General features: G+C 45.5%; 7 protein-coding genes across 7 annotated transcripts; 3 read left to right on the top strand and 4 right to left on the bottom strand.

Annotated features, from left to right (window-relative positions):
• Positions 1 to 141: 141 nt before the first annotated feature.
• On the top strand, positions 142 to 3,981 carry ATNIH1004_011470 (hybrid sensor histidine kinase/response regulator; the record flags this gene model as incomplete). Its single annotated transcript, XM_033576032.1, has 7 exons — positions 142 to 221; positions 303 to 1,334; positions 1,385 to 2,116; positions 2,167 to 3,228; positions 3,279 to 3,552; positions 3,600 to 3,714; positions 3,770 to 3,981. The coding sequence occupies 7 exons, from the start codon at positions 142 to 144 to the stop codon at positions 3,979 to 3,981; spliced, it is 3,507 nt and encodes a 1,168-aa protein (XP_033421887.1).
• Positions 3,982 to 6,829: 2,848 nt separating this feature from the next.
• Positions 6,830 to 8,357, top strand: erg13A (putative hydroxymethylglutaryl-CoA synthase; the record flags this gene model as incomplete). Its single annotated transcript, XM_033576031.1, has 4 exons — positions 6,830 to 6,889; positions 6,968 to 7,070; positions 7,122 to 8,152; positions 8,220 to 8,357. The coding sequence occupies 4 exons, from the start codon at positions 6,830 to 6,832 to the stop codon at positions 8,355 to 8,357; spliced, it is 1,332 nt and encodes a 443-aa protein (XP_033421886.1).
• A 259-nt stretch (positions 8,358 to 8,616) lies between these two features.
• ATNIH1004_011468 (uncharacterized protein) lies at positions 8,617 to 9,427 on the bottom strand (the record flags this gene model as incomplete). Its single annotated transcript, XM_033576030.1, has 3 exons — positions 8,617 to 8,763; positions 8,823 to 9,020; positions 9,224 to 9,427. 3 exons carry the CDS (start codon positions 9,425 to 9,427, stop codon positions 8,617 to 8,619), a joined length of 549 nt encoding a protein of 182 aa, XP_033421885.1.
• Positions 9,428 to 12,786: 3,359 nt separating this feature from the next.
• Positions 12,787 to 13,743, bottom strand: ATNIH1004_011467 (uncharacterized protein; the record flags this gene model as incomplete). The annotated part of the gene is made up of 3 exons (XM_033576029.1): positions 12,787 to 12,943; positions 13,256 to 13,389; positions 13,501 to 13,743. 3 exons carry the CDS (start codon positions 13,741 to 13,743, stop codon positions 12,787 to 12,789), a joined length of 534 nt encoding a protein of 177 aa, XP_033421884.1.
• Positions 13,744 to 15,511: 1,768 nt separating this feature from the next.
• Positions 15,512 to 16,955, bottom strand: ATNIH1004_011466 (uncharacterized protein; the record flags this gene model as incomplete). Its single annotated transcript, XM_033576028.1, has 2 exons — positions 15,512 to 16,484; positions 16,549 to 16,955. The coding sequence occupies 2 exons, from the start codon at positions 16,953 to 16,955 to the stop codon at positions 15,512 to 15,514; spliced, it is 1,380 nt and encodes a 459-aa protein (XP_033421883.1).
• A 3,444-nt stretch (positions 16,956 to 20,399) lies between these two features.
• On the top strand, positions 20,400 to 21,113 carry ATNIH1004_011465 (uncharacterized protein; the record flags this gene model as incomplete). Its single annotated transcript, XM_033576027.1, has 1 exon — positions 20,400 to 21,113. The coding sequence occupies one exon, from the start codon at positions 20,400 to 20,402 to the stop codon at positions 21,111 to 21,113; it is 714 nt and encodes a 237-aa protein (XP_033421882.1).
• A 250-nt stretch (positions 21,114 to 21,363) lies between these two features.
• On the bottom strand, positions 21,364 to 26,154 carry ATNIH1004_011464 (uncharacterized protein; the record flags this gene model as incomplete). The annotated part of the gene is made up of 1 exon (XM_033576026.1): positions 21,364 to 26,154. One exon carries the CDS (start codon positions 26,152 to 26,154, stop codon positions 21,364 to 21,366), a length of 4,791 nt encoding a protein of 1,596 aa, XP_033421881.1.
• Between the last annotated feature and the right edge of the window lie 727 nt (positions 26,155 to 26,881).

The raw sequence follows: 26,881 nt of genomic DNA, 5'->3' as shown, positions 1-26,881 counted from the left end.
ACCCAAGCTTGCTTGGTCTCAGAATATTGGTACTTTTCGAGATTCATATATCTTGCTACCGTTTCTCCTGGACCCCCGATTTGTTTGCTCCGGACAGTGAACAAGTGGGTGGCGCCGGCATACTATGCCATAAAGTCCAATATGGTGTTGTTGGGCTCAACAGCGCTCCATGACTCAACCGCGCGATCGAATGCGGAAAAGGTTGCTCTAGAGCTGTCAAGGTATGTGAAGTTTATATTCTCTGATTTTCTGACTGTTGCTGTAGTTCAAAGACACGAGCCACTGACTGTTTTCGTGAATAGATTGTATTCTACGACACGAGGCGAGATCGACAGGTTACAGGGCCGCGTTACTTCGTCCGATACTCCGTCCGATACTCCCAATGCTCATTTTTCGGATACTGTCCTCCCAACTATAGCCCAGCTGGGGCTTTTCCATGCCGGCTGTGCCGCTGCCTTTGTCACCCTGATTCACAATGAGAAAACAAATATCATAGCTCGAGCGACAGCTTCTCGCTCGTCAAGTGGCCAATATAAGATCGAAAATGGTGATATGGGGGTTGGAACTCTGGGCTTAGAAGTGGATGGACATCGTGGACGTGGCACATCGGATATTTCATCGAATGGTTCATCTCGCATAATTCATGACCTAGCCGCTGAGAATAACCTCAAAAAGCACTCATTCGTCGTTCGGTTCCCAGAAACGCGGCTTTATGCGGAAATGCCCTTATATAGTTCTCGCTGGGGCACCTTTGGCACGTACTGCGTTGTAGACGACAAACCTCGGGCGGTGTTTAACGGTAGCAATGTCACTAATCTACGAGTGGTTGCGGACGCAGTTGTGCATCATCTCGAAAATATCTACGATCTACACTGTCAACGAAAGTTGAATAGTTTACTAAGTACACTTATGACAGTTAAAGGCCTACCAAATGTGGAGGGTCGTGAGCGCATCGCTCCAAAAAAGCAACGACCAGCAGCGGAGAATACTTTGCGCCAGAGTCCTGAGTTTTATCGTTCTGATCCCCCCCTTAATGCATCGAATAAAAGCCGTGATACTTCGCCCATCTCAGCGAGGCTGCAAGCCAGGGATGAGGCACAGTCGTCTCCATTTTTCCCGATTATCGAGCCTCCCACCCCCCCGTCCCGCGAGAAACATCAAACTCATCTACGAAAGTGCTCTGATGACTCGTCTCACCTAGTAACTGTACCAGAGAAGGTCACCCCTTCTCCCCTTACATCGTTGCTCTTCTCCCGAGCCAGCTCGCTGCTACAAGAGTGCATGGGCTTGGACGGCGTTCTGTTTTTAGATGCCGCCCAAAGCAACCCCCGAAGGTACGGACTCCTCTCTGCGGTACGGTTTCATAGTTAATGATTATTACTAGCCTTTCACATACCACTGCCAGTGCCAGTGACTGGGATGCGCTCTCCAAGGATTCCGACGTCAGCACTATGGCGCATTCTCCTGGAGCCTTTTCACCTGGTGTATCATCGCAAGGCGCATGCCCAGAAAAGTTGTGCGAACCTTTGGCAATGTCCATTGCGGAGTCGGCGCACGAGAGTGGCCGAATTTTCAGACTCGCTCTCAACGAAGGATTGTTGCGTGATATGTTGGTCTCGTTTCCGCAAGGGGAGATATTCTATCCGGAACATCCGGGCGGGTGCCCTCCTAACGGCAGTACCAAGCACTGGAGTAGCGCTAATGGGCAGCAACGTGCCCTATACTTCGCCACCAATTCTCGTCTGGCACAAGCGTTCCCCGGCGCCAACTCCTTAGTCTTCTGTCCTATATGGAATTGGGATAAGTCCTGCTGGCTTACTGCGATTGTGGCTTGGACGGGCAATAATCAACAATTGTTTGGACAGGAGGATCTGTATTATTTGAAGGTTTTTGGCGACGTGGTAGCCTCGGAGTATTTCCAAATTGGATGGACAGCCACTGAAAAGTCTAAGTCGGATTTGCTCTCCAGTGTCAGTCATGAGCTGCGTTCGCCGCTCCATGGTATGCTGGCGAGCACCGAGCTGTTGCAGACCACGCCGCTAGAGCGACCCCAGAAAGATATCGTCAAAATGATCGAAACATGTGGTATGACTCTACTGGATACAATGAACCACCTGTAAGTGCAGATAGGTCCTGTACAGGAGACTGTATGCTGATCCACGATAGACTCGATTTCACCAAAATCAATAATTTGACTAATATATCTCATCTAAACAAGACGAAAGACAGCCAGCAGGAAGTCGAACTTGATCACTTGGTATCGAGGTTTGAGATGGACGTTCTGGTTGAGGACGTTGCGGAGGCTTTGTACTCTAGTCATCGGACACGCACTAATGCTTCGAAAATCGCCAGTCGCTATGTGAGCAGCACAGTTGCTGGCAATGAGCCAGCTGGTCTAGGTACGGAAGGGTCGGATGGGTCGGACGATTTGATGGTTGTCGTCCGCATTGAAGAACAGCCATCATGGACGATCAATTCGATTTCCGGGGGCTGGAGGAGAGTCGTCATGAACCTACTGGGCAATGCGTTTAAATTCACGCGGTCGGGGCTCATTGAGGTTTCCTTGTCGCAGCGCGTGGAAAGATCGGCTGGCTCGAAGACCGTATATGCGCACATCTCGATCACCGATACTGGATGTGGAATTTCGCGCGACTTTCTGGAACAGAAGCTTTTCAAACCCTTCACACAGGAGGATGTTCTCACCGAAGGGGTTGGACTCGGGCTGAGTGTCGTGCGAGAGATTGTGACCTATCTTGGTGGCACGGTCGATTTGAAAAGCGAGGTTGGCAAGGGGACCCAAGTTGATGTGTTCATCCCCGTGGAATTCCTTCCGGATCCATCCACTCCGCGCGCCATGATCCCAGGACGAGATGTTCCAGGTGCGAGGACCGTGAAGCGGGTCAGCCTAATCGGCATGGATGCTTACGCTAGCTTGTATGGCGCACCGGCTAAACAGCTGAGTACAAATGCGAAGCGTAAACTGGCTATTCGCTGTGCGCTGAGCAACGTGCTGTTGAGCCAGCCAGGGTGGACGGTTTCGTTTGCAGAGTCCCTTGACAAGTCGTCCGGGGATATTGGAGTCATCGAGGAATCGACATTGAAGAAGATCGCCGGAACTGGTTCCATCGAGACCAAGTTCAAAACAATTCTTGTTTTAGGGGAACAAGGCGTATCTCTTCCAGGAAACTTTGCTATCAAAGGCGCCGATGTGATTTATTTATCGCAGCCGTACGTATTTCATATTTTGAATTTGCAATTTAGTCACTGACAAGGAATAGACTTGGACCACGCAAGATTACTGAGGCATTGCAGCGGTCTGCACATTCTCACTGCGAAGCCCTCCCTTACGCGGAGAGTCCCATCTCTGGTCCGTTCTCCGGGATTCCCAACCGCGGGCGATCATTGTCCGAAGCCTTTGCGCTCGCCAAGGGCACCGAGTCGCCACCGGTTGCGAAGGAGAACGTGTCCGAGTATTCCCCTCCTTCGCCGCAGATACCGCCCCGCAAAGATATGCGTGTTCTGATTGTAGACGACAACGATATTAACCTCAAGGTTGGAGATATGCTCCTTCGGTGGATTCATAAGCTAACGCCTCTCAGATATTGTCCACGTTCATGCGAAAAATTGGCTGTACCTACGAAACTGCCAGCAATGGGCTAGCCGCATTGGAACAGTACAAAAGTTCGGGAGGTAGATTTGAATATGTGTTAATGGGTATGATTACTGACCCTGGTTAAGCGGGTTCTGGACGCATGCTGACTGACTTCAGACATTTCCATGCCCATTATGGACGGGATTGTTTCCTCGCGTAAAATCCGCGAATACGAGGAACTCCATTCTATACCACGCGCCGCCATCATGGCCGTCACTGGGGTGGCCTCGAGCAGTATGCAACAACAGGCGTTTGCGGCCGGGATAGACGATTACCTGATCAAGCCACTGTCCCTTCACGATTTGAAACGAATTATGAATATACCATAAATGCATGATTGATGTGGGTACTGGGACTGGGGAGTAGCAGGCGCAAGTAAGCGTATGTTTAAATAATCATATGTAGCGATAGCAAGTTAATTACGTTGCTCGTAAAATACCATCTAGCGTTCAATTCAATTCAGTTTAAAGTTCTATTGACTTGTTGCAGCCCAACTTTGAAGTGTTTAGCTATTCAAGCGCTTCACTAATGAAACAAGAACTCGAGGTCCTTTAAGGTCATTTAAACCCATAAATCCTACTTAAGAAAGATAGACAGCGGCCGCAGTATATAAATATAAAGGAAAAGTCAGCGTCTCACTGCACGCAACGAAAAACGAAAAGCCCCAACTCTCTGCACTGTCACGGAGTTGCGGCCTGCGTGGCCACCGTCGTCGGTCCCCCTCGTCCCCTGCTTCATCTTATTTAGTACGATTTCTCGCGTGCGATGTCGTGCCGGGTTGACTCGTTCCCGGTCATGGTTCGCGGCCTCCTACCCATTGCCTTCAGTATCTAATTCCATGACCACGAGGCCTATTGGTTCGGTGTCTTCAACCATGAGCTACTGTTTTCTCCCAAGGTTCAGGTGGATGTAGAGTATATATTCAAGAACTGTGGGAATGAAGACATCAATGGAGGGACGCGTGATTTGATATTAACAGTTCAGTCGGTAGATGTAGGACCCTACCAGAGTGCTCTTCGTCTCTTCTCCCTTACATCTGATATGCGACCATTTCGAGCGTGCTAAATTCATATCTAGCACAAACGGATGGTCTTTGTCAACTACATGTAGAATGCCAAGTATTACAGCTACTATCGTAAGGAATACACTCTCGTACACAGACACCCTCGATAATAGAACTTCCTATACTATTCTATCGAATGTCGAGAATAAATGGCCGGTGTGCAATGTTTCCTTCCATTCCGACGACCTCAAGACTCTACTTGATGCAAAGCAGGCCAGGAAGTCGGGAACCAATACCCCAGTGACTGAAAGGATAAGTTACTCAAAGTGCGGTTTGCGAGGTTTGGGATGTCACGACGCATGCTATGTATTCAGGTGATGTGGATCTCGGGTTGTCTACCAGCCTTGAAATTTCATGTCTTATCTCTTGGATTTTGTCTTTTTCTTGTCTTTCTTTCTTTCTTTGACGTATTCTTATTTTGTGTTTGATATTTGCCTGAATTTTTCCTTTTCAACACCTACCACTTCCTGATAATTCTATATATTCTGGGGCAAGTACTTATATTTGTCCCAACACATTGTTCGCAAATTAAGTAAATCACCGACAATACATACAATTTAAACCCAAGCTGGAGGATAATAAATCATCAACCTTGTTCGTGGAAGGAATGCAAACTAGATCCATGGTATCATCTCAGTTGATGGGGTTGACAGGGAATCGTGCCGCAACTTGGTGACATGCTAGCCGAAAGAGGAAACCCGTGAATGAGAACAACCTGGATCTTCATTATCGGTCAAATCAACAGAGACGAAAATTGCGGCAGCTTCAGAACGAACCAGGGTCTGATGGAGAGGTATACTGAGTCAGCTTATGAGACCCAGCCTACCATAAATACCCCTACAAATAGCCCCGAATGCCTGCAGTGTACCGGGTGATACGAAGTGCCTGGCTAGGTACAAGGCCAATTTAAAGGGACTTACCTCCGTTAGCGATCCTTCTCATTGTCTCCATCTTTCCTTTTAGTCTTGCAGTATCCTATCAAATCTCGCCACATAGGCTTCTGCCTAATGGGGGAAATTTCAGCTGAAAAAGCATGCCAGATAATAGACTTGATCCGCCTTGAAAATGGCGGTATCAGCGAGGGCGAACGGGCAATAACACCTGCGAGCGTCATACAGGCCCTGGATAGTGTCCAAAAGAATCTAGCCAGGGAACTTGACTTTGGGGTCAACTAGAAATTTGTGACCAAAATGATCCAAAAGTCTACCATGCTCAGTTACCAGAGGGTTGGTAATCGAGGCGCGGAGCCCTTTCTGACATTTGCCCTCTTCCCAGACCGTCTAGTGGCCGATTCCAACGACGATGGGTATGATGAGGCCAGTATAAGAGCGCTTTATTGTTTATATTTCAATGGTAGGAAGAAGACTGCATTATTAGATTTTGACGAAATGAACTGGATACATAAAATTGGATTGAAAGTGCATATTCAACTCGGGCCGTTTCCTGGAAACCTTCGAAATACCACAGCCCACTGGGATTGAAATATCTATCCTTGGTATTGGACTTTACTGAAAGTGAATAGAATAGTGACGGTAGTGCTTAACATGCGAATCTAAAGGTTCAGATGTGTTTTCGTTAACATAGAAGGTAATGATTCAGTTTAAGTACCGAATTAAAAACGAAAAAGCAGACGAACACATATGAATACTACCTGCCACTTTGTACATCATAATAATCTCGATGCTCAGCCCGTGTGGCCGTCCAAAAGAGTGACCAGGATTTTTTGAAGATGACATTTCGAGCTTGTTATGATTTTCGGGTATTATTCCATCTAGCGTGGAATACCGGTATCTGAGATGCTTCATCTTCTACCCGATGCGGAATTTCTTTTCGCCCTTCAACCCAGTGGACCATCATGCCTATCTCGTATCTAGATCGACTCTAGTTCCTAATTAATGCAGCTGTACTCTTTAAAACGGCGCTACTTGCCCCATTGAAACCCTGTCGAGGTATTCTCCGATATACACGGTAGACAGGAGCACTGGGGCCTAACCCACAACACACAATCCTGGGGCTGTGCTGGTATAAAGGGGATTATTTGTGATCCCTACCGGTGTCTTATTCTTCTTTTTCTCTCTCAAAAACTCTATACTCTTCGTACTCCACGATACAATATGGCATCGCGCGCTGAGAATGTTGGCATCAAAGCCATGGAGATTTATTTCCCCAGTCGTGTAAGTTTATTCTTTCCTATCCTTCTTACGTACTTCTATAATGGAGCAGTGTAGATGATGATTGACTAACATGCGCAGTATGTACCCCAGCCCGAACTGGAGACATATCTCGGCGCTAGCACCGGAAAATTCACCATTGGACTGGGCCAGACTAACATGAGTTTCTGCGACGATCGCGAAGGTAACCATTGCGATCCAAACCCCTCAACAGACAGATAAGCTAACATATTAGACTTGTATTCCCTGGCCCTCACAACGGTCTCCTCACTACTACGCAAATACAACATCGACACACGATCCATTGGCCGCCTCGAAGTCGGCACCGAGACAATCCTGGACAAAGCCAAGTCCTGCAAATCGGTACTGATGCAGCTATTCAGCGACAACCCAGACATTGAAGGCATCGACACCTACAACGCCTGCTATGGCGGGACCAGCGCTCTCCTGAATGCTGTGAACTGGATCGAGTCGTCCTCGTGGGACGGACGCGACGCCATCGTCGTCGCGGGAGATATCTCAATATATGATACACCGGCGGCGCGTCCCACTGGCGGCGCAGGGTGTATCGCCATGCTGATTGGGCCTAATGCACCACTAGTGGTGGAGCCAGTGCGCGCATCGTTTATGCGTCATGTGTATGACTTCTACAAGGCTGATTTTAAATCTGAGTATCCTCTCGTTAACGGACATTTTTCTAATAAATGCTACACGGAGGCGTTGGATGGATGTTACCAGCGGTACAAGCAAAAAGTCCAAGACAAGAAGAAGGACGTGGATGTGGGGATTGACATGTTTGATTTCTTCATCTTTCATGCACCAAACTGCAAGCTTGTGGCTAAGAGTTATGCCCGGTTACTCTTCGACGATTACCTAGACCAGCCGGAGGGATTCGATTCTGTCCCTGGGGAGTATCTAGCCATGGACGTGGAGAGCACATTGAGCGACAAGAGGATCGAGAAAGTATTCATGGGTCTCGCGGAGGAGAGGTTCGCTCTGCGCGTGAAGCCGTCGTTGACAGTGCCCAGTCATTGCGGAAACATGTACACGGCAAGTGTGTGGGCAGGACTGGTTAGCTTGGTGAGCAACGTTGCTAGCGATCAGTTGCTAAGTAAACGTATTGGAGTGTATAGTTATGGAGGTGGACTTGCCAGTACGTTGCTCACGCTGCGGGTTCGTGGGGATACTAGCTTGATTGCGCAAAAGATAGATCTGTATTCGAGGTTGCGGGGGAGGATGTCAGTGAACCCGGAGGTTTATAATGAGGTGAGTTTTTTTCCTTCTCTTCCTGCTTCTTCTTTTATTTGTTATTTTTATCTATTAACAACCGCAGATGTGTCAACTGAGGGAACAGGCATACGGACGGAAAGACTTCACGCCTAAAGGCAGCGTCGATGCCCTCGCTTCGGGGACGTATTATTTAGTGCAGGTGGATGGCCAATTCCAGCGGAAATACGATATAAAGGCATAGATATATGCTATAGACGTCCATAGCCTCTACGTAGGCTGTTAGAATTTTAGAGTGATAAAAACTGAGAGAAGCAGAATTGAATAGTTACGGAATCATTTGTTGTCATTTCAATAGATTACTCTGTAGTATCTGATATTCCGTTATTTACAATAGAATTTAAAATCACATGAAAAGTCCAACGAGTATAAAGATCGAGCATGTCTAGTGCTTCCTATCACCCTTGATCGAAGTATAGTGAGCGGAGAATTATAACCTAGAGTTACAGATCAAAGTTTTCACCAATGCGAGCATCTGTATCGGTATCATCATAGCCCGTTAGATCCTGCGCAATGTTGATAACTGTCTCGTCTTCTCTAAACCACTGTTCGAATTTATTCAACTGGGTCTGTCCATTTAATGCTTCGGCCTAGGATTGATTATAGCATATACAACTGGGATGAGGATGGCGGAGTCTTACCAATACACGATATCAGCTCTCTCTTCAAGCTCCAAGAAATCAAGTCTCTGCTTCCAAACATCGTCGATGGAAGAAGAGGTCGGCTGAAAGAATAGCTGGTCAATCTTGTGCCAGTATATTAAGTCAAAGGCAAAGTTATTCCTTGCCGCATACGCAATCCAGAAGTCTCCACTCTCCCAGCTATCTTGCATCGGGCCAGAGAGCCGCTGTGTACTCTTTAGCCAGCCCTATTCAATTGCCTTGTCCTCTTGGTATTTCATCGCGCTGAGAAAGGTTTGAAGGCGTCGTTCATACTCGCTACACCAGCGACAAGACCTCGAGGCCAGTATTCAGGCTTTTCAATTAAAAGCCACCAAGGTGGCGCAAAGGAGAATTTGACTGGGGCAGCATATGTAAAATCCTAGTCTACAACTCCGGCGATTTTCAGCCCCTCGTCCATGAGGATGTTAGCTGGGCGGAAATCATCGCACCAAAGTTTGAACAGGCCTTTATCGAAAGACGCCCACTGCTTTGTTAGACGATGTTCTCGGGCGAGTTTGTGGAAAAGATATCGAGCAACAAGCTTGCGTCGACAGTCTTCGGCTGAGTCAATTGCATCATTGCGCTGATTCATGAGGTGAGCGATGTGCAGCTCTGCTAGGGTTTCAAAGTATAGGACGCGGTGTCGAATATTGTGGTTGGTAGTTTTAATTGTGGTAAGGATCCCAGTTGAATCAGATTATTCATAAGCATTGATAGAGGTCTATGTGTCACCTTCCAGGTGAAATCGTCAACCTGGTCTAGTGAGCCTATCCGGGGTAGAGATGGTCGAGCAAGCTGAAGCAAAATACTTGCGACCCCTCTGTAAAGAGCGTCTAATTTTGCCTCACTAATATCCGGGTTAAGAATTCCACGGTCTTTTTTTGGGCACCCAGGTGTGTTAAGAGCATCATACATATTTGTATTATGGTCAACATAGTCCATAGTAATAAAGGGACTTAATTCCAGAGGGCTCTCCTTCTTTGTCCCCCAGTGGTAGACAAAAGGAACGGGAGTTAAAGTCTGATTGTAAATGCATCGCATAATAGCGACTTCATTGCGGACTTTCTCTTGAGGAAACATGGTGGCACCTGGCTGGGGGAAACATATTATAGCATTGTTTGCATTCTTGTACTTTATCTGGAAAAAGATATTGTATGCGTTTCTCTCCAGAAAACTGAATTCAACAGCATCACCAGGACTATGGTGTCTGACCAAGCCAACCAATTGTAGGATGTCGGGTTCAAAAAAAAAAACTGGCGAACCCAGCCATCGGCGACCTCTTCGCTTTTCTCCCAGGCGACATGTCGTAGTGCAGGCGTGGTTGCATCTTGGCATGGAGCCTCAGAGGTGGGTAAAATATCAGTTCAAGAATGCAAAATAGTCGAAGCTATCAGGGATAGGATGGATTGGAATGTTGGAAAGCTCCCTGATGCATGGATGTCTGTGTCACTATCGAGATTGTGGAGATGTGATTCAGGAGACGGAAAGGAGAGCAGATCGCGACCGTGGAGCCCGAGGAGGAGGCAACTTCTGGACTTTCTCCTGAAGATACGATAGATCTCCAATCTCCAGCCACACCCTCCGGGGACGCCTGATCGGATGGCGGGTGTGGAAAACGACGTGCCGTTTGCTGCCGGATTCGACGAGCACATCTCCAAGGCGCCGTTGAAAGTCAAGTCAGAGATAACCCCTTCACCGGAAAGTTATGGAAATTCTTCGTATTTGGTACGAATACGAACCGAAATATGATATTGTCCTGTTCATCTTCGAGTCCCGAAACTACGACAAATAAATCTATATGTCTTGGAAAGGGAAGGAGATGTTGCATGTTACTGTACGCTAGTATGCACAATCCAACACCTTCGCTCGAGATGTGCTATTCGAACGGTTACATATCTCAAGCCCTCTTGTTGAGAGAGTTGCAAAATTCCGAAAGAAATACTTCTTTGTATCTTTTTGTTTCTTGGTTTCATATTTGAAATGGCTTTGGTTATTCCCATAATGGTATTAAGCCTCCCCCCTTACTGCAAGGTGGTGAGGAAGTGGAAACAATCACAGGCCTACCAGGCGAGGCTCCAAATTCGCCCTCAGGAAGCTTTGGAACATCACAATGGAATTACATTCATGTATCTAGAATAGTGGTCACTTGCATATCGCCTAGGCGAGAGGTCAGTGTATGAATACTACTCCTACTACTGCTAGTATGCACAGATGGGGAATCTGTTCTAAGGGGAACAAATTGAATTGAATTGAGAAGGACGAATTGATTGACAAAAAGCAGAGAGTTGTTTAAGTTGTCAGACTGATTTAGCGGCTGTCTGTATCCATCTTTCATCTTGTTAGAACTGCATCATAGTACCTATTTCAATCCATCTAGGAGTGATATCTTACCTAAGGTCCCCAATCATCCAATCGACACTTTCCATTGGAAGAATAAGGTTTATAACATCCGCTACACCTTCCTATTTCATCACAATTATACCAACAAATTGCTCGTCCCCAAGCCCATTTATCTTTGTCCGGAAATTCTTGATACTATCCATCATCATCCACCCCATGAGCGCTGTACCATAGCAGTTGTATCAACCCATCTAGGAGTGATGGCTTACCCATTTTTCGCAACAAGCTTTATTAGGATCTTTGTACTTGCAATTTTCAGGAGGTGCAGGCTTTGGTCGACGATCTCCATAATCCGTAGCAGTTGGTGGTCCATCTCCATAGGTAGTAGGTGTTCCAGGTTCATTACATCGCTCAGGAATACAAGGTGTCATTCCACAACAAGTTTCTGCGTTCCTCTTTTCCATCTCCATACTCGATGGCTTCGTGGCCGTCACGGCAATTGTAGTACCAAACAAAAGTATGAATACAAACAAAGGTAGCATTTTTAATGGTGGCACATAGCAAATTGAGAAAAGATTATCAAGCCGAACTGTGAGGAGTACTAGCTCTAATAGAATAGAATTGATCGTTTAATTGTGAGTTAAATTGAACGCTAGAGTGGGCTACATTCTTCCTTAAATACAGCACACACTCCCAGTCTACTGTCCACTCCATGCCTGTTCTAAGAGGCTTAGTGCAGGACTGAAAATATCTTTGAGAAGTATGTTAAATATTCGTGGTGGCAGTGAGCTTGGCAGATAATCGTCCCCCCTGGGCTTCCATGTTGGGAACTGGAATAAATCTAAGGTCTCAAATCCAAGTCGCTTTCCAGCCATGGAAAAATGGAACCCTTCTCCCCTGCCATGTGTCCTTGGCTGTCATTTTTTTCCCAATCAACAAAACCACGCATTCTTTGCAATACGACAAGCCGCGTCATCAGTCCTAGACATATACAAGCACGACCCATTTCAGGCAGCAACGATCATCACAGACGCCTCCCTTTTTGAAATTTCAACCTGGATGTTTCGGAATAACTCTTGGCAAGCTGCCAGGAGGTAGGGCGAATAGGAAGATGGCTCACTATGGTGAGCAAGAAGGAAGATTGTTATGACGTGTGAATTGATTGAATTGCTTGCCTCTTTTTTAAATAGCTAGAAAACCACAAGGTATTTATGCCTGATTTCATGCTGTTTTTCAGCGGATGAATCGGCTAGCCATGAAGATCCTGATTGGCCAGTATAGTATATTAGATCATGACTGTACAGCATGTTGTATGAGTGATTTTGGCCATATTCTCTTGATTGGCCATACGAGTCAGTCGGTAGATTATAATTTGCCTGTAAGACATGGTGTAGTATGTTTGTTGATCATGTTTGGTTGTGTCTCATAATAAGGTTTCCCCCGAAATGCGGGGAACCTTGTTATGACATACGTATCAATATACATCATCTAGATCCTGTTGATCAACCTTATGATTGAATCATATAGCTATTTTAGCTATACGTAGAGAAATAGAAGCCTCCTGCACACACCTAGATTCACCGGGTGAGTCGTATTCTTGCATTTCCCTCGTCAATCTTGGTGATGGGAACCCTCAAAGCCTTTCCGGATGCCTATGACGAGGGCCTTTTTCTGGTTCGCTGGCAGCTGAGGGATTAATGGCGAGTCCAAGGCATTCCGAGTGGACGCGATCCCGGGAATTATGGACTCGGACTGATTGATCAATTCTCTGGACCTTAGTTAGCACGGTTGTGTTTATAAACAGGCACTACATGTGTATGATATACCTTCCCAATCGACGCTCTGATACGATCTTGTGCCTCAGGCGCCCGAGCCTCAATTTGATCCAGTTTCCTATAGCCCAGACGTGTGCTTGCTGAGATGGCCCTCAGATTCAAATTAAACCCAGGGCTGATATGGCCGCTATTAACTTGATCATAGATGACAGCTACTCGAAGAATTCAAGCGAGAGGCAACTCGCCAAGGCGTCGAACAGGACCTGCATAAGCGATGAAATAAAATCATCGTATATCTGTCATACTCGTTTGACAACCCCTGCAGCAGTTTTCCAATATTAGGCTCTGCCTGCTTGGCAAATATCTCCGGATGAGTCTCTTCCGCGGATCGCACCATGGCTTCGACCTTGACGAAGTTGGCCAGGTTTCGCACGTATATCTACAGTTGAGCCATGCAGGTGATGGCTTTCATGAGGGTGCCCCAGACGGCTTCGTGCTTCGATTTAAACTTATATTCTCCGAGGCATCACAGGAAATGCTGATAGATTACAAGAGTAAACTGCTGTTGACTTAGCCGCTTAATATCCTTCTTGACTGTCATCAGGCTTTGGTCCAACGTCGGTAGTCGTTCCTTTAGTTTATCTGCCACTCGGGGATGCCCGGATATGCGTCCAAGCTGCCCTAGATACGAGCGGAAGAAGTTTGAACCAGTGACTCGGTTAGGGAACATGTGTCTATTGAAGTCCTTACGCTCGTTGTTCTCTTCTTTGTTCATTAATGCCAGTCGGGGCATTCCAGTGGCTGCTTTCTTCGAGCTGACGACATGCGTGGAGTTCAAAGCGTCTTTGACGTCTTTTCGCCAGATTTTGACCTGTTTGGAATCTTTGGATGATTTCTTCTATGTATCCACACAACTGGCTTTCTTTCCTTCTCGCATAGTGCGGTGACCTATATGATCTTAGCATGGAATGTAGTAAACAACGATAGGAGAGTACGATACCTTGAGAGATTTATCACTGGCACTCCGCAGCCACTGTGCGTACTTGGAAGCCTTGTCTTTCGAATTATTTCAGATTTCATTCTTGCCATATTCAAAAACATCTTGACAACGTCGTGATGCATATCTGTCGTCCAAGAACCAGACTTTCCCTCATCGATGGTGCCATTCGTGACCAAGTCCCAGATGATACCATCTTTATTGCCCAGGATGTTAGACAGTCCTGGAAGGCTTTGAGCACGGTCTCTGAATAAATGACGCTCATATCAGACTCATCGTCAAGAGACCTGCTGGGACTTCTGTGGACTTTTTACACCCTTGATATCTGAATTGTCAGACACGGAATCGTTTGAGTTGTGATAAAGAAAAGACCACAGAGAACCCATGACATTATTCTTTACTGCGTAGGACTGCGTCCAGATTCTTAACATGTTAAGTGTGCTATAAGGGTTTCGCCGATATGTCCGCCGGTGCTTTCAACTCTATATTCAGATTAATTAACACTTTGCGTGCATATAACATGGAGGAATTATAGATAGAGGGCATATTACGGAATATAATATATACGTAGTGGGTATCTTATCCGAAGCGCCGTCTTACAGGTATTATAAGTAGAAGGAGCCCTGACAGCAGATTATAAAAAGGCTTTGAACTATAAAAATAGCCTGTTTAAATAGCTATATAAGTACCTGATTAGGAAGGATAAGCTTACTTCCGTAGGATGTTATAAGGGCTAAAAGTGTTATGAGATGAGCCCTAGTAATGATACTCAGAAGGGCCTTTGTGGTTATATATGACTGATCAACTGATCAGTCAACTTGTATCTTTTTTATGGTGGGGTGGTATGGCCTTCTATCCTGGTGTCTACTTGGATCCATAACAAAAAGAGCTTAAAGTCAAAGGTAGAAATAGGGGTTGATTTATTAAGCTAACCAAGTGGTTAAATCAATAATATAGCCCCATAGTCCATTCGATTCTGTATTATCTACGTATTAATCGTACACTATTTCTTGTCAAGCGCAACATCCCGTATTCCGTACAATACTGAAACCGTATAGAGATTCTTATCACACTGTGAGAAGCTGCACTATTCACTAAATATAACTCACTTGCTCTGACATTTTCATCAAGCGTTCTTTTGAATAAACACGTGGTGATATATTCCATAGCTTGTGATGGTTTGGTTGTCTCTGCGCTAGTAGAGATAAAACCACTTGACCATATAAAAAGGTACAAGACGACTGATCTTCGATCAGTCGCACCTAGCGCCCTTTATAGTATGTTACAGGTTCAGCCTGTGACATAGCTACCTGGTAAAAGCTTGAAATTATAATCTATATTTCTACGTGACTTGGGAACAGCTTCAAGTCTATGGCTTTGAGTTGCAGGAGCGTGGGGATAGCGCAGAACCGAAAGTGGGGAAACCATCTCCAACCGTCCGATGTCATATCTTATAATAGAGATCTTCAAATAACCAAAAAGGAACATAAGAATGCCTAGGTATCAAATAATTAAACCTGATTCCTCAAGGATACTGTCTTCCCGGGTACCCCTAGTCGTTAGTTTACTCTCGACAGTCAATTTTTGCCACTTGTGCACCACTGCCAGTGTGTAATTGCTGTAGGGTAATAACCACAACCTCTTTGGTCATAATTTTAGCACAATGAACTGACTGCACCTCAAATTGAGTCCTTGGGAGGAATGCATATTCCATCAATGCCTCATTTGCTGACAGAGGCGTTATGAAAGTCACCCCGTCCCATACCAAAGAGCCTTGTGGGGGGTTAAAAATCAACAGGATTCCATTGGAATATTTCATGGCCATGTCCATTGTGTCCGTGGCACTCCAGACGGCCTTCGTGGTTAAAGTTTTCCCAGTAGTAACGTGGCTTTCCATGAAGGTCGCGAACGGAATGCTAAGCGGTTCGTCTACAGGGCCTTTGTTGAGATGACACTCGAGAAACTCAATGCCAAAATGATCAAGCCCGAGTTGACGCATATCTAATTGGCCACTGTATAGCTGTGGCCGTGAGATAACTGATGTTCGTGGAAGTGATTGTACCGCCGCAGACAGCAAACGATTTTGAATATCGCTCAATTTGTGGAGCTTAGTTGCAACATTTCCAAGCTGTATTAGGACATCAGCCAGCGACTCAGCTGGTTTCATCATGAAGGAGTTCATGTAGTCCTTGTCTCTTGGGTTATATGTGCCCCAATCACTCGTATAGATTTGCTTGGCAATACTGCCTAGATCGATGGGGAATGGTGTTTTTGCGATGCCTGTGTATTCGAAGATTTTGAACAAGACACTGCGGGCAAATGACCCTGTTGTCCAATCGTATACACACACTGCAAGCTCAAAGCTGTGATTCGAGAAGGGGAATAGCATTTTGCCGAGCGCTTCTATCTCTTCGATTGGCTTTCCATATGGTCTGGGCACATTTTGATACGGCACGTATTTCTGCCCTATCATGGTTTTAATGAAAGAAACATCGTCCAGCAATATCATTGGAATTGTCTTGAGCCTCCCTGACACACTAGGGCTTGGCATGTGAACGTATATGTATTCTGTATGGAAAGTCAATACCGCCCTGGACTGACCAAGTGCTTTGGGGATTTCTCGGATAGATGGGGAAAAGCATGCCTTCTCCATCACTGGCTAACTCATTTTCTTCAGGTCGGATTATACTCAAGGTAAAACTGCCATCTTCCTCTATTTGGAGAGATAGCTCAAGATGCGTTGTTTCCGTTTTATAGGCTCGATCACCTATATGGCAAGTTCTCTCGGAGTCTGGCATAGATCTCAGAATGGAGCCGTTGGCATCGAGTGCTACCGTCGTAGGCAAAGTTATCTCAGTCAAATCAAGAAACCCAAGATTACGCACAATCAAACGAGGGGATAAACCTCCACGCCCTCCGAGGTCATCAATGGGTCGCTGGGCGTCGATGGGCTTCCCATCGCTGAACCAGAGATCAAGCTGTCTGTCCCACTCAACTAGACTCCACATTTTGGCAGTGGAGCCACAATAGAATACCTCCTGGAAGCGGGTAAAGATACCGAATGATGAGTAAGTAAATTAACTAGTGCAAAGTGCACTAGACTCGCTGAGATTTGAAGCAAGGTGCAAGAATATATAGACCGAAGAAAAATTAAACAGATTTCGAATAATCTTTGTGCTGGTCAGGCCGTATACACTGGCTGTCTTTCCGACGCTAGTTACGGATGAGAGGAAGGCTGAACTCAGGAGACAGAATGAGCTTGACGCATTTACTTTGCAAGGATTAGGATTTACTAGAACTGAAAGGAAAATTAGATCTCGGTCACATATTTAAGGGTACTGCTGGCAAGAAATTGCCAGCTGTTGTTTGCATATTAGGGCACCCTTGCATCTCCGGGCGGTATTAATGCAATAGGATAGCGCCACTTGGTTACGATGAAAATCTCAATTCTTTCTGTTGGCCCAAGGCATTTGCAAAGGCAACATCGAACAGAGATAGATTTACCAGATAATGGTGCATGAATGTCAGTCTTCTTTAATCCTATGAAACTAATTCAGTCCCAACCCTTGCATTCATGGAATGCAGAGTGCAAATGTCACTTCTCCGTCTGTAACAGTCAGGCTGGTTTTCCTAAAATACTGTCGACCAAGGTGGCCAATATTACCCGTTATTCAGCATCCTCTCGGTCCGACTTTATTCCTTTTGTTTTTCACCTTTTTTATCCAGCTCTCCCAGATAGATTCAGATAGTTAGAGACCTTAGAGGGCTCATTCTTCAATGCATATTAATATTATGATTATGATCGGTGATACTAGCTCATACGCGTATTCAGCTGACTGAAAAATACCGATTTCCACTAATATTCGGTATGGATTAGTATGGATTCAATAACCGTCCATAATGCATTCTATAGTAGGCCAGTTATCGATAATACAAATAATCATCGATAGTTCTTGGCATTACATGTATCTTACTGTAGATTTGGTTTTTGAAGCTCCATGTTTCCAAGTTTAGTTTAAAAGTGATAATAATATATTAGATAGTAGACAATTATAAGAATTAAATATTGTAAAGGGGCGAAATGCCTTGCTATTTAATGACTAGATATACACAAAGAGGAATCGCTAGGAGGAAGGAAATAAAAAGCGAAGAGGGAGAAGAGTGGGTTCTTATCTACTGTTCGCGAGGCACAATTCTCTTCAATTCAGGGGGCTCCGGGCGAGCTGACTATCTAGATGGGTGTCTAAGTGAGTCCATGTGACCATACCGAATATGGCAGGTCCTTAATATCACCGAGGGACAACGGGATCAATAGGGGCAATAGGGGCAATAGGGACAATAGGGACAATAGGGACAATAGGGACAACGGGGACAACAGGGACCATAGGCCCGAGGCGTTAAACGGGCCCCAGCTCTTTACAGAGAGCCTATCTTCCTTAGTAATTTCTGGCGCACAGGAAAATACCTAGGAAACAGCGCTCCTCCAAGTATGCAAAGTATAGCAGCAGGGATAATATAAAATAAATTGGCCTTATCACTTAGGGGTGGATTCTGAATATAATAATAAACCAACATTTGTTTTTTTACCTACACTAAAGGCTTGTAGCCAGAAACTTATGTGAATGTGCGCTGGACCGACGGTCGCTGGATTTGGCAGTCTTAAAACTGTGTACACAGTCTTAAGATTGTCTCTCTTTTATCTATGGGGTGACCCTATTGAACTAGGTGCCCCGATTTATCAAATAGCAATTAAACAAGAGGGAGATTATCACAAAGTAGTAACTAGGAAGCAGCTAAAATACGTCCAAGCGGGCGCTATAAAAAATATATATTAGAGAAATAAAAGCACTTATAGGGGCATATTACCTAACCCCCTGAGCTCTACGGGACAGACAACCGCTGGAGATCATAGAAGAAAAGTTAAGGAAGAGTATCCGGAAGTAAAGTTTGAGGAAATAGACTTCAAATATACTTAACTTTTTGGATTATCAGAGCTCGAGAATGCCCATTCTGAATATTTCCAGGCTTCTAGATTATCAGAATCTGAAGAATACTAGTCGCCACAGCGTCAAAAGACATGCTTGATGCTGCCAAGAAATCAAAGCATAAAAAAATTCCGGTTCAAGAGGAGTCTTCTCCAGAGGAGTCTACTTTAGAACAACGGTAGGGACGAAAGGAGAAGAAGAAATCTACATCGAGAAAAGTGCTAACTGAAACACTAGACGTCATAACATCCAAAGGCGTACCTGGTGCCCCCAGGGAACCAAGACATAATAATATAAAAAGCGAGGCCTGGTCTTTTAAACAGATGACGGACTTACATATCTGCCGATCTAAGAAGAACAGAGCACCCGAAAAAAGGACAGGGAACATTCCTCGTCTAATCTAAAAAAAAAAAAAAAAAAATTCTCCGAAAAACCATCGGGTAAGTCGTCTGATAAATCAAATAAGAAAGAGACAGAAAAACAAAATTTGTCTAACAAATTAAACACGAAGATTCATCATCCGAGGACTATTAGAATTCTACGAGCAAGTCCAAGAAATCATCGACAAAAGAGTCAAAATACAAGGAAAGCAAAATGTGTCTGACAAATCCCACAAGCAGAAAGACACTATGAAAAGCATCACAAAGCTACTAGCAAGTCTAAGAGAGATTCTGGAACAGTATCCGATACACCTAATGAAAGCGAGTCAGAATCTAATGAAAGGTCGAGGAAGAGTCCAAAATCTGCGAAAACGAAGTCTAAGGAGGACGCTCTGAGGCGGTATATTTAGAAACTTGTTCTGTTGTACTGGCAGTTCTTCACGTAATTATTTGTTTACTTGGTACAAATATGGTCTTTGAACTGAGCAGCAGAAGTAGTATTTTGGGTGGAGGAAAAGGCCCCTTTCGAAATTAAATGCCGCTTTTAACAGCAGCAGTACTGTAGCAAGAGTAGCTTTAAAATATTTAAATTTTCTTAGGACGGGCCTTGTGTTACTGTATGCCAAAGCAGTCTTTGTTAAACAGACTTAAAAGAATTTCCACTCTATGTCACTTTACTCTGAGCAGTATAATACTACAACCCCATTGATTGCATTACTCCTTGGGAGTCCACCGGATGATCAAGTCTACCCGATAATCAAGCAACTTCAGTCTTTGAACGCTCAAATTCAAGCTAAAAATGTTAAAGACAAGATATGGCCGATTGATAGGCCGGTTAATCTAAATTTGTTCTTTGAATTATGTGATCAGCTTCGAGATGCTGCTGCTGCCTACAATAATAAGGCTCACCACTTAAGGAAATTCCGGAAAGTGCAGGACAGATTGAAGGATGCTGTTACAAAGTTTGGCTGGCCAGACTTTTGGAATATTAAATAGGAGTAATTTACGGAATATTGCCAAAGCATACCTGGAAAACAGTAGAAAAAGAGGGAATTCAGAGCGCCTGATAATAGGCCTAAGCAGGGATATGTACCCAAGTCCAGATCTCTCCAAGCTGCGTATGAATCCGGGTCGGAATCTGACCCTGCATCCGGGTCTGATACCGAGTCTGAAGCTGAGTCAGGATTCGAGTCTCAAGTCGAGCCTGGGATCGAACCTAAAGGCAGTAGTAATAAACCAGAATGGAAGATATCTACATCCTTGTATAATCTCCAACGTGAAGCAGAGAAGCTATACGGAATTCCCTTCCTGCCCGGACCAGTTCTGGGTTGGTGCTATAACAGAAGTCAAGAATATTCCTCATCATCGGTCACCAATACCACGTGCTCGCGAGGGTTTTCGGCATATAATGGACAGCTTGACCGAATTTCAAGTTGACGTTTTACTGTATCAACTAGCCATTGCGCAGGATGGCCAATACCGAGAAGCCATGACTGGAACAAAGCCACAGTATCCGATTGTTACCCTGACAGACTTGGATTTCAGATACCAATCTACAGCGATATCTCAAGATACCCCTGCTCAAAGCGAGACAGCATCCAGCGGAGGGCAGCCGGAGCCATCAAGAGTCAACTCTGTCGCAAAGAGGCTCGTCAGCTTTTATACAGATAGAGCCTCAGGGAAATCCGGTGCTTGTGGCCACCGAAAGCTTGCTGTAAGTGGTCTAGGAAAACTGTCCACTCCCAAAGGAGGCCACCAAAGCGGAAGTATCCCTCTAAGACCTTATGAGAAGCAACATTAAGCCGCCAGTGGTCTAATAGATGTATTTGTTGTTTGTTACAGATTGCCAGATAGTGAATGCATTGATTTACATTGAAAACTGTAAACCTTGGTCATATTTTGCCACGCGTGGCGGTGGCTAACATAAATCGTACATAAATTTACCTACTTCCCACACCCCCTTTCAAGAAAGAAATTAGTAGGAAATAATAGTACTGGTCTGATGCACAGAATCATGCTATACCTAATTCGATGGAAGTTGAATAAGAACTCTATCTCTCAAAATGTTTGTTCATACCAAAGCTAGGGCTTCCCATTTCAGACGCCGCTGTTATAAAAGCTTTGACGATATCATCTTTCGCTAAATACAAGGGAGTTTCTCTTCGCTTATCCAGTGTATCAATATATATGCTTCCATCATGTATGTAGCAGCAGAATTGCTCCTGAATACTTTTTTTCACCCAGATTTCATATAAACTATGTAGACTCTGGGTATGCAAGCTAGGAAGCTTGGAATAAAAGCTGTCATGCCCGCCTAAAGCCTGAATGGTAGCCGACCTGACTTTTTGATCGGTATCTTCCAATCGAGACATTAGGGCTTGGAGGACGCTCTCCGACAAGGAGGATTGCTGGCCTAAAGCCTTAACTGCAGCCCACCTAACAGATTGATCGGTATGTTCCAATCGAGAGATAAGAGCTTGGAGAACACTCTCAGACAGGGAGGATTGCTGGCCTAAAGCCTGAGTTACAGGCTGCGTGACATATGGATCCATATGTTCCAATACAGACACTAGGGCTTGGAGAATACTCTCCGGCAGGGAGGATTGCCAACTTAAAACCGCAGCTGCAAGCACCCTGACATCGTTATTGGTATCTTCTAATCGGGACACTAGGGCTTGGAGGATGCTCTCCGACAACGAGGATTGGTGGCCTAAAGCCATGTCTGCTATGGCCCAACTGACAGATTGATCGGTATCTTCCAATCGGGACACTAGGACTTGGAGGATGCTCTCTGACAAGGAGGAGCGCTTCCCTAAAGCATTAGCTGTGGCCCACCTAACATTGTTATTGGTATCTTCCAATCGGGACACTAGGGCTTGGAGGACGCTCTCCGACAAGGAGGATTGCTGGCCTAAAGCGTAAGCTGCAGCCGACCTAATATTGTTATCGATATCTTCTAATCGTGACACTAGGACTTGGAGGACGCTCTCTGACAAGGAGGATTGCCCCCCTAAAGCGTGAACTGCAGCCCACCTGACATTGTTATTGGTATGTTCCAATAGGGACACTAGGGCTTGGAGGATGCTTTCAGACAAGGAGGATTGCCTGTCTAAAGCGTGAGCTGCAGCCAACCTGACAGATTGATCGGTATCTTCTAATCGGGACACTAGGGCTTGGAGGATGCTCTCCGACAGGGAGGATTGCCGGCCTAAAGCATTAGCTGCAGCCGACCTGACAGATTGATCGGTATCTTCTAATCGGGACACTAGGGTTTGGAGGACGCTCTCCGACAGGGAGGATTGCCGGCCTAAAGCCCCAGCTGCAGCCGACCTGACATCGTGATTGGTATGTTCCAACCGGGACACTAGGGCTTGGAGGATGCTCTCCAACAAGGAGGATTGCCGGCGTAAAGCCCCAGCCGCAGCCGACCTGACATTGTTATTGGTATGTTCCAATCGGGACACTAGGGCTTGGAGGATGCTCTCCGACAAGGAGGATTGCCGGCCTAAAGTCTCAGCTGCAGCCTGCCTGACATCTTTATTGGTATGTTCCAATTGAGACATTAGGGCTTGGAGAACACTCTCCGAGAAGGAGGATTGCCGGCCCAAAGCCTCAGCTGCAGCCCACCTGACATTGTTATCCGTATCTTCCAATCGAGATACTAGGGCTTGGAGGATGCTCTCCGACAAGGAGGATTGCCGGCCTAAAGTCTCAGCTGCAGCCCGCCTGACATCGTCATCCGTATTTTCACATAAAAATGTACATATCAACTCCAGAAGATTTGGTGGGAGGGGTGATCGATTATCCAAAGCTCGAAGGATATCAGCTCTAGCATCACCTAACTCCATTTTAAGCATTTTCACCAAGACTTGCTCGGGAAACTCCCTTTCACGACAGAGATACATTTTTTTAAGGAGCTTATACTCATGGAGAGACCATTGTTGACATTGATACTCCATCTCCGCGCGATAGTGCTCTAAGCGAACTCTGCTCTCCAAGCGAGCCACCTCGCTGAAGCAATGTATAAGAAGCCGTTGATGTGCTGGTCCCAGCAAGTCGCGGGGCTCGTCCTCTATCTGTTCAAAAAGCCTGCACAGTTGTTCCTCACCTTCAGCTGAGAGCAGTCCCACCACAAATCGCCAGAATATGTCATAGCGCCCACTATACTTTTCTTGCTGTAGGAACTTCTCAGGTGGAATTTGCTTTTCACTTTGCTGATGTACAGAGCTGAATCTGAGATAGAGCAGTGGTTTTTTAGATATCCAGTGGCGGGCAAAATAATGAGCTGCGAAGAATTCTTGGAAGGTCAGATGGAGGAAATGGTATCCCCGGTTTTCATGCTCGGAAGAAGGATCTGATGTGCGCAGAAATGAGACTTTGTCAAGGGTGTTATCTGACATCTCTGAAAGGTGAGACTGCTCATATACTTTATCGCGGACGTCTTGATCGAACTCGATAATATCGTTCACTAGGCCAGTAAATGCAAGGAACTCGAGCAATTCGAGCTCATTATTTATCGGGGGTTTGATCTGCGACCGGGTTCGTAACTTTTGGACTTCAGCTTCGCTGAACAACCGTCCATCCTTCTTTTTCCCTAGTTGCAAGATATCCTTCTTCCACAATTTTAACTCGATGGATTGGTAAAGCGCAGTCATGGTCTTAGGTACACCTCCAGATCTCAAGTCATTGTGCCAACTGTAGCATAGTGCGTCTAGCTGTATTGGAATCTGAACCAGTCCTTGAATCAGCCAATGGCTGTCAATAAATGCCTGGATCCCTTCCGCCATAGCTCTGTTTTTCACAACTTTGGTTACATACTCTTGGACTTGGGCTGGGAGAAATCCAACTGTTTCCAATTCTAGATCAAATGGATTAAGGTCGGGCAGATTCACTGCATATGGCCGAGATGTGATAATAACATTCGGCCGATTCAACAGGCTTGTCAACTTTTCAGCTAGATCGATTCCGGGATCCTGTCGTTCTCCGCAGATTTCATCAAGGCCGTCAAGGAGTAATAAGGTCCTTTTATCGATCGGATCGAATATCGTTTTGCGCAGCGCCAAAACTAGGCAGTCCCGATCGCTCTCCAAGGCAAGATATTCCTCAAGCAGCTTGTCCAAGCTTAATGTCCCTTTGAGTCTACGTAGAGGCATCCACAGAATGCGGTCGAAGTATTCCGCCCATAATCGAGCATAGAGAAAGTCGTGGACGATCTTTTTGCACAATGTTGTTTTCCCTACCCCCGCACGTCCTCGAATCAGGATCCGCTTGGGTCTAGCCATAGTGCCATCCGGACTTTTACGCTCGTCGAATAATTTAGGTAATGTCACACTCTTATCTGTGTTGGGTGTCTGGACCTTCAAGCGGTTGAAAAGGGTAAATGCAGATTGTCTTTGTTCCGTCTTTGTGTTATCTAACCGGTCTTTGTCATCCCCCCGTGAATGCTCTATGACAGCAAGATTGATATAACACTGGTCCATGTCCAGCAGACTTCCAGAAAGGCGTCGAATTTCAAGTTGCCGTCCTTGTCTATAATATTCGCGTATCTGCATGTCGGCATAGAATCTCTGGGCATCCTCACACTTGGACCATGCTTCCTCTAATAGTTCACCTGGAAGCGCCTTCACATTTACTTGTTGTACGTTAAACGGTTGTGGACTGCGCTGGTCTTCCTTATTCCGCCAACGCCTCCAGCAATGGTGTCTTTCGGAAGCAATATCTTTCCACTGAGACTGACCAAGTGTATCAGCGATCAGCCGAATCCATTTTCGAACATGCTGATATTTTAATCCTCTCTGAGGGAGAGTTCGATTTATGAAATCTACAACTTGACCCCTGATGGCTTCATCTCCAGTTACCCAGGTTTGTTCAAGCTGGGCATACAAGCCGCACCAGAACGGCTCTTCATCGCCACAGCGCCTTTGCTGGATAAAATCTTGCAGCATTTGAAAGTCCTTCGCGTCAATCAACATTCTGGTATATCGAAGAGCCATGTACCAGCCTTTTAGTTTCGATAAGTTTCCCATGCTTTCTACCACATTATTCTTTATGATTTGGGATGCATCATGCACGTCTTGAGCCGCCTCAATCAGAGACTTAAAGAGAGAGAACATTTTCATCAGTTCGGACGTAGCATCAATAATTCTCATAGGGTCCATCGCTGGAACTGCGCCGCTTATTTTTGCTGTCGCCTGAATGAGTGTCCAGCTATGGCGCAGAAGTGCTTGGTAAGGGCCTTCATTGTCCGGCACATAGCGTAAAGCTTGGTATGCATAACCAGCAGCCTGGGCCAGACGAGGTTCCTGACTAACTTTCAGGGCTTTAAGCTGTCGCAGTAGCGGTTCATGTAATTCCTCTCGATCCAGTCCAGCAATCTGAATGTCAACCATAGCGTCCAAGATAGTCGACAGCATGCAGACCAACTGATACTGTGTTTCCCACTCAGCCCGATCTCCTGCTTTATCCAACCGTCTTTTGAGGCTATCAAGCACTGATCCAAGTTTGGCGTTCTCCGCAGATAAAACAGTCGGAGCACGACGGAGTGCATACCCGAAGTTCATAAGTAGATTTGAATCAAGAATATCGCCATCTGTGGTACCTTGGATAATGGTATTTGCAAAGGCCGATATGAGGGAGTGGTACTCCTTATTGGTGACAATTAACGATATAGCGGCGGCTTCCGCCGTGTAGAGTTTCGGGTTGCGTTCGAAGATGTAAATCATGCATCTCGTCCATGCTCCTAAGGCTCTCTTTTCCTCCGGGCTGCAGTCAGAGTCCGCTAAACGTTGAATGAGCGATGTCGTACGACTTGGTCTCAATGGATGGCATCGAGTTGCGGCCATGGCGAATGTTACCTCAAATTATATATTTCCCAGTCCGTCTGAAAACATAGAGTGTCATAGAGCAACAGCGAGTCCGAGTTCGCTAAGCAGTGGGAGTGTGGGCGGTTGATGTATTTGGGAACAACCCGTATGCATGGTGACTTGTCAACTGCTGCGCCTTAATTCACGTGACAAATATGTACATGGTTTTGTATCCTGCGATTCGCTGCGAGTGATGTTTAAAATGAAATATCGGGATTCGGGATACTACAAACCCTAGCGCCTTGGCGAGCGCTTAGCTCACCCTAAGTCTTTCCTATTCCTTTAGATAGTGGTGAGCACGACGGTCGCAGTGGTAAAACTGTTGATCGTTGTTACTACTACAAAGGTTCCTAAGTAGGCTACTAATATGCACCAAATTAATATCCTTCTATCTACCATTTCTTCCCTGAGCGAATAATCTTAATAAAATAGAACCAATTATATTAAACGTATTGCTCGATTTACATTTGTTTAGAATCTATTGTAGAGCGTTTTGTAACTGCCCCATAATCTTCACTATTGAAAGGCTCTGTTTCTCGACTTTTGCTAGCGACTGTCGTAGCCACCTTGATTTCTGAACGTGGAATTGAAGACAATTTTTTAACTGTTTGTTCTCATCCTGTAGATGAAGGTATGCCTCCTTAAGTTTTTCCAGGTCGTTTTGGAGTCGGATTTTATCCTCTCCATGCTCACATGCTTCACCTTT

The sequence above is a fragment of the Aspergillus tanneri genome (assembly GCF_003426965.1).
Source record: "Aspergillus tanneri strain NIH1004 chromosome Unknown AapTan_8_pilon_pilon_pilon, whole genome shotgun sequence".
NCBI classification, from domain to species: Eukaryota; Fungi; Ascomycota; class Eurotiomycetes; order Eurotiales; family Aspergillaceae; genus Aspergillus; species Aspergillus tanneri.
The sequence above is the reverse complement of the archived record's forward strand: the minus strand, read 5'-3'. Positions and strand labels throughout refer to the sequence as shown.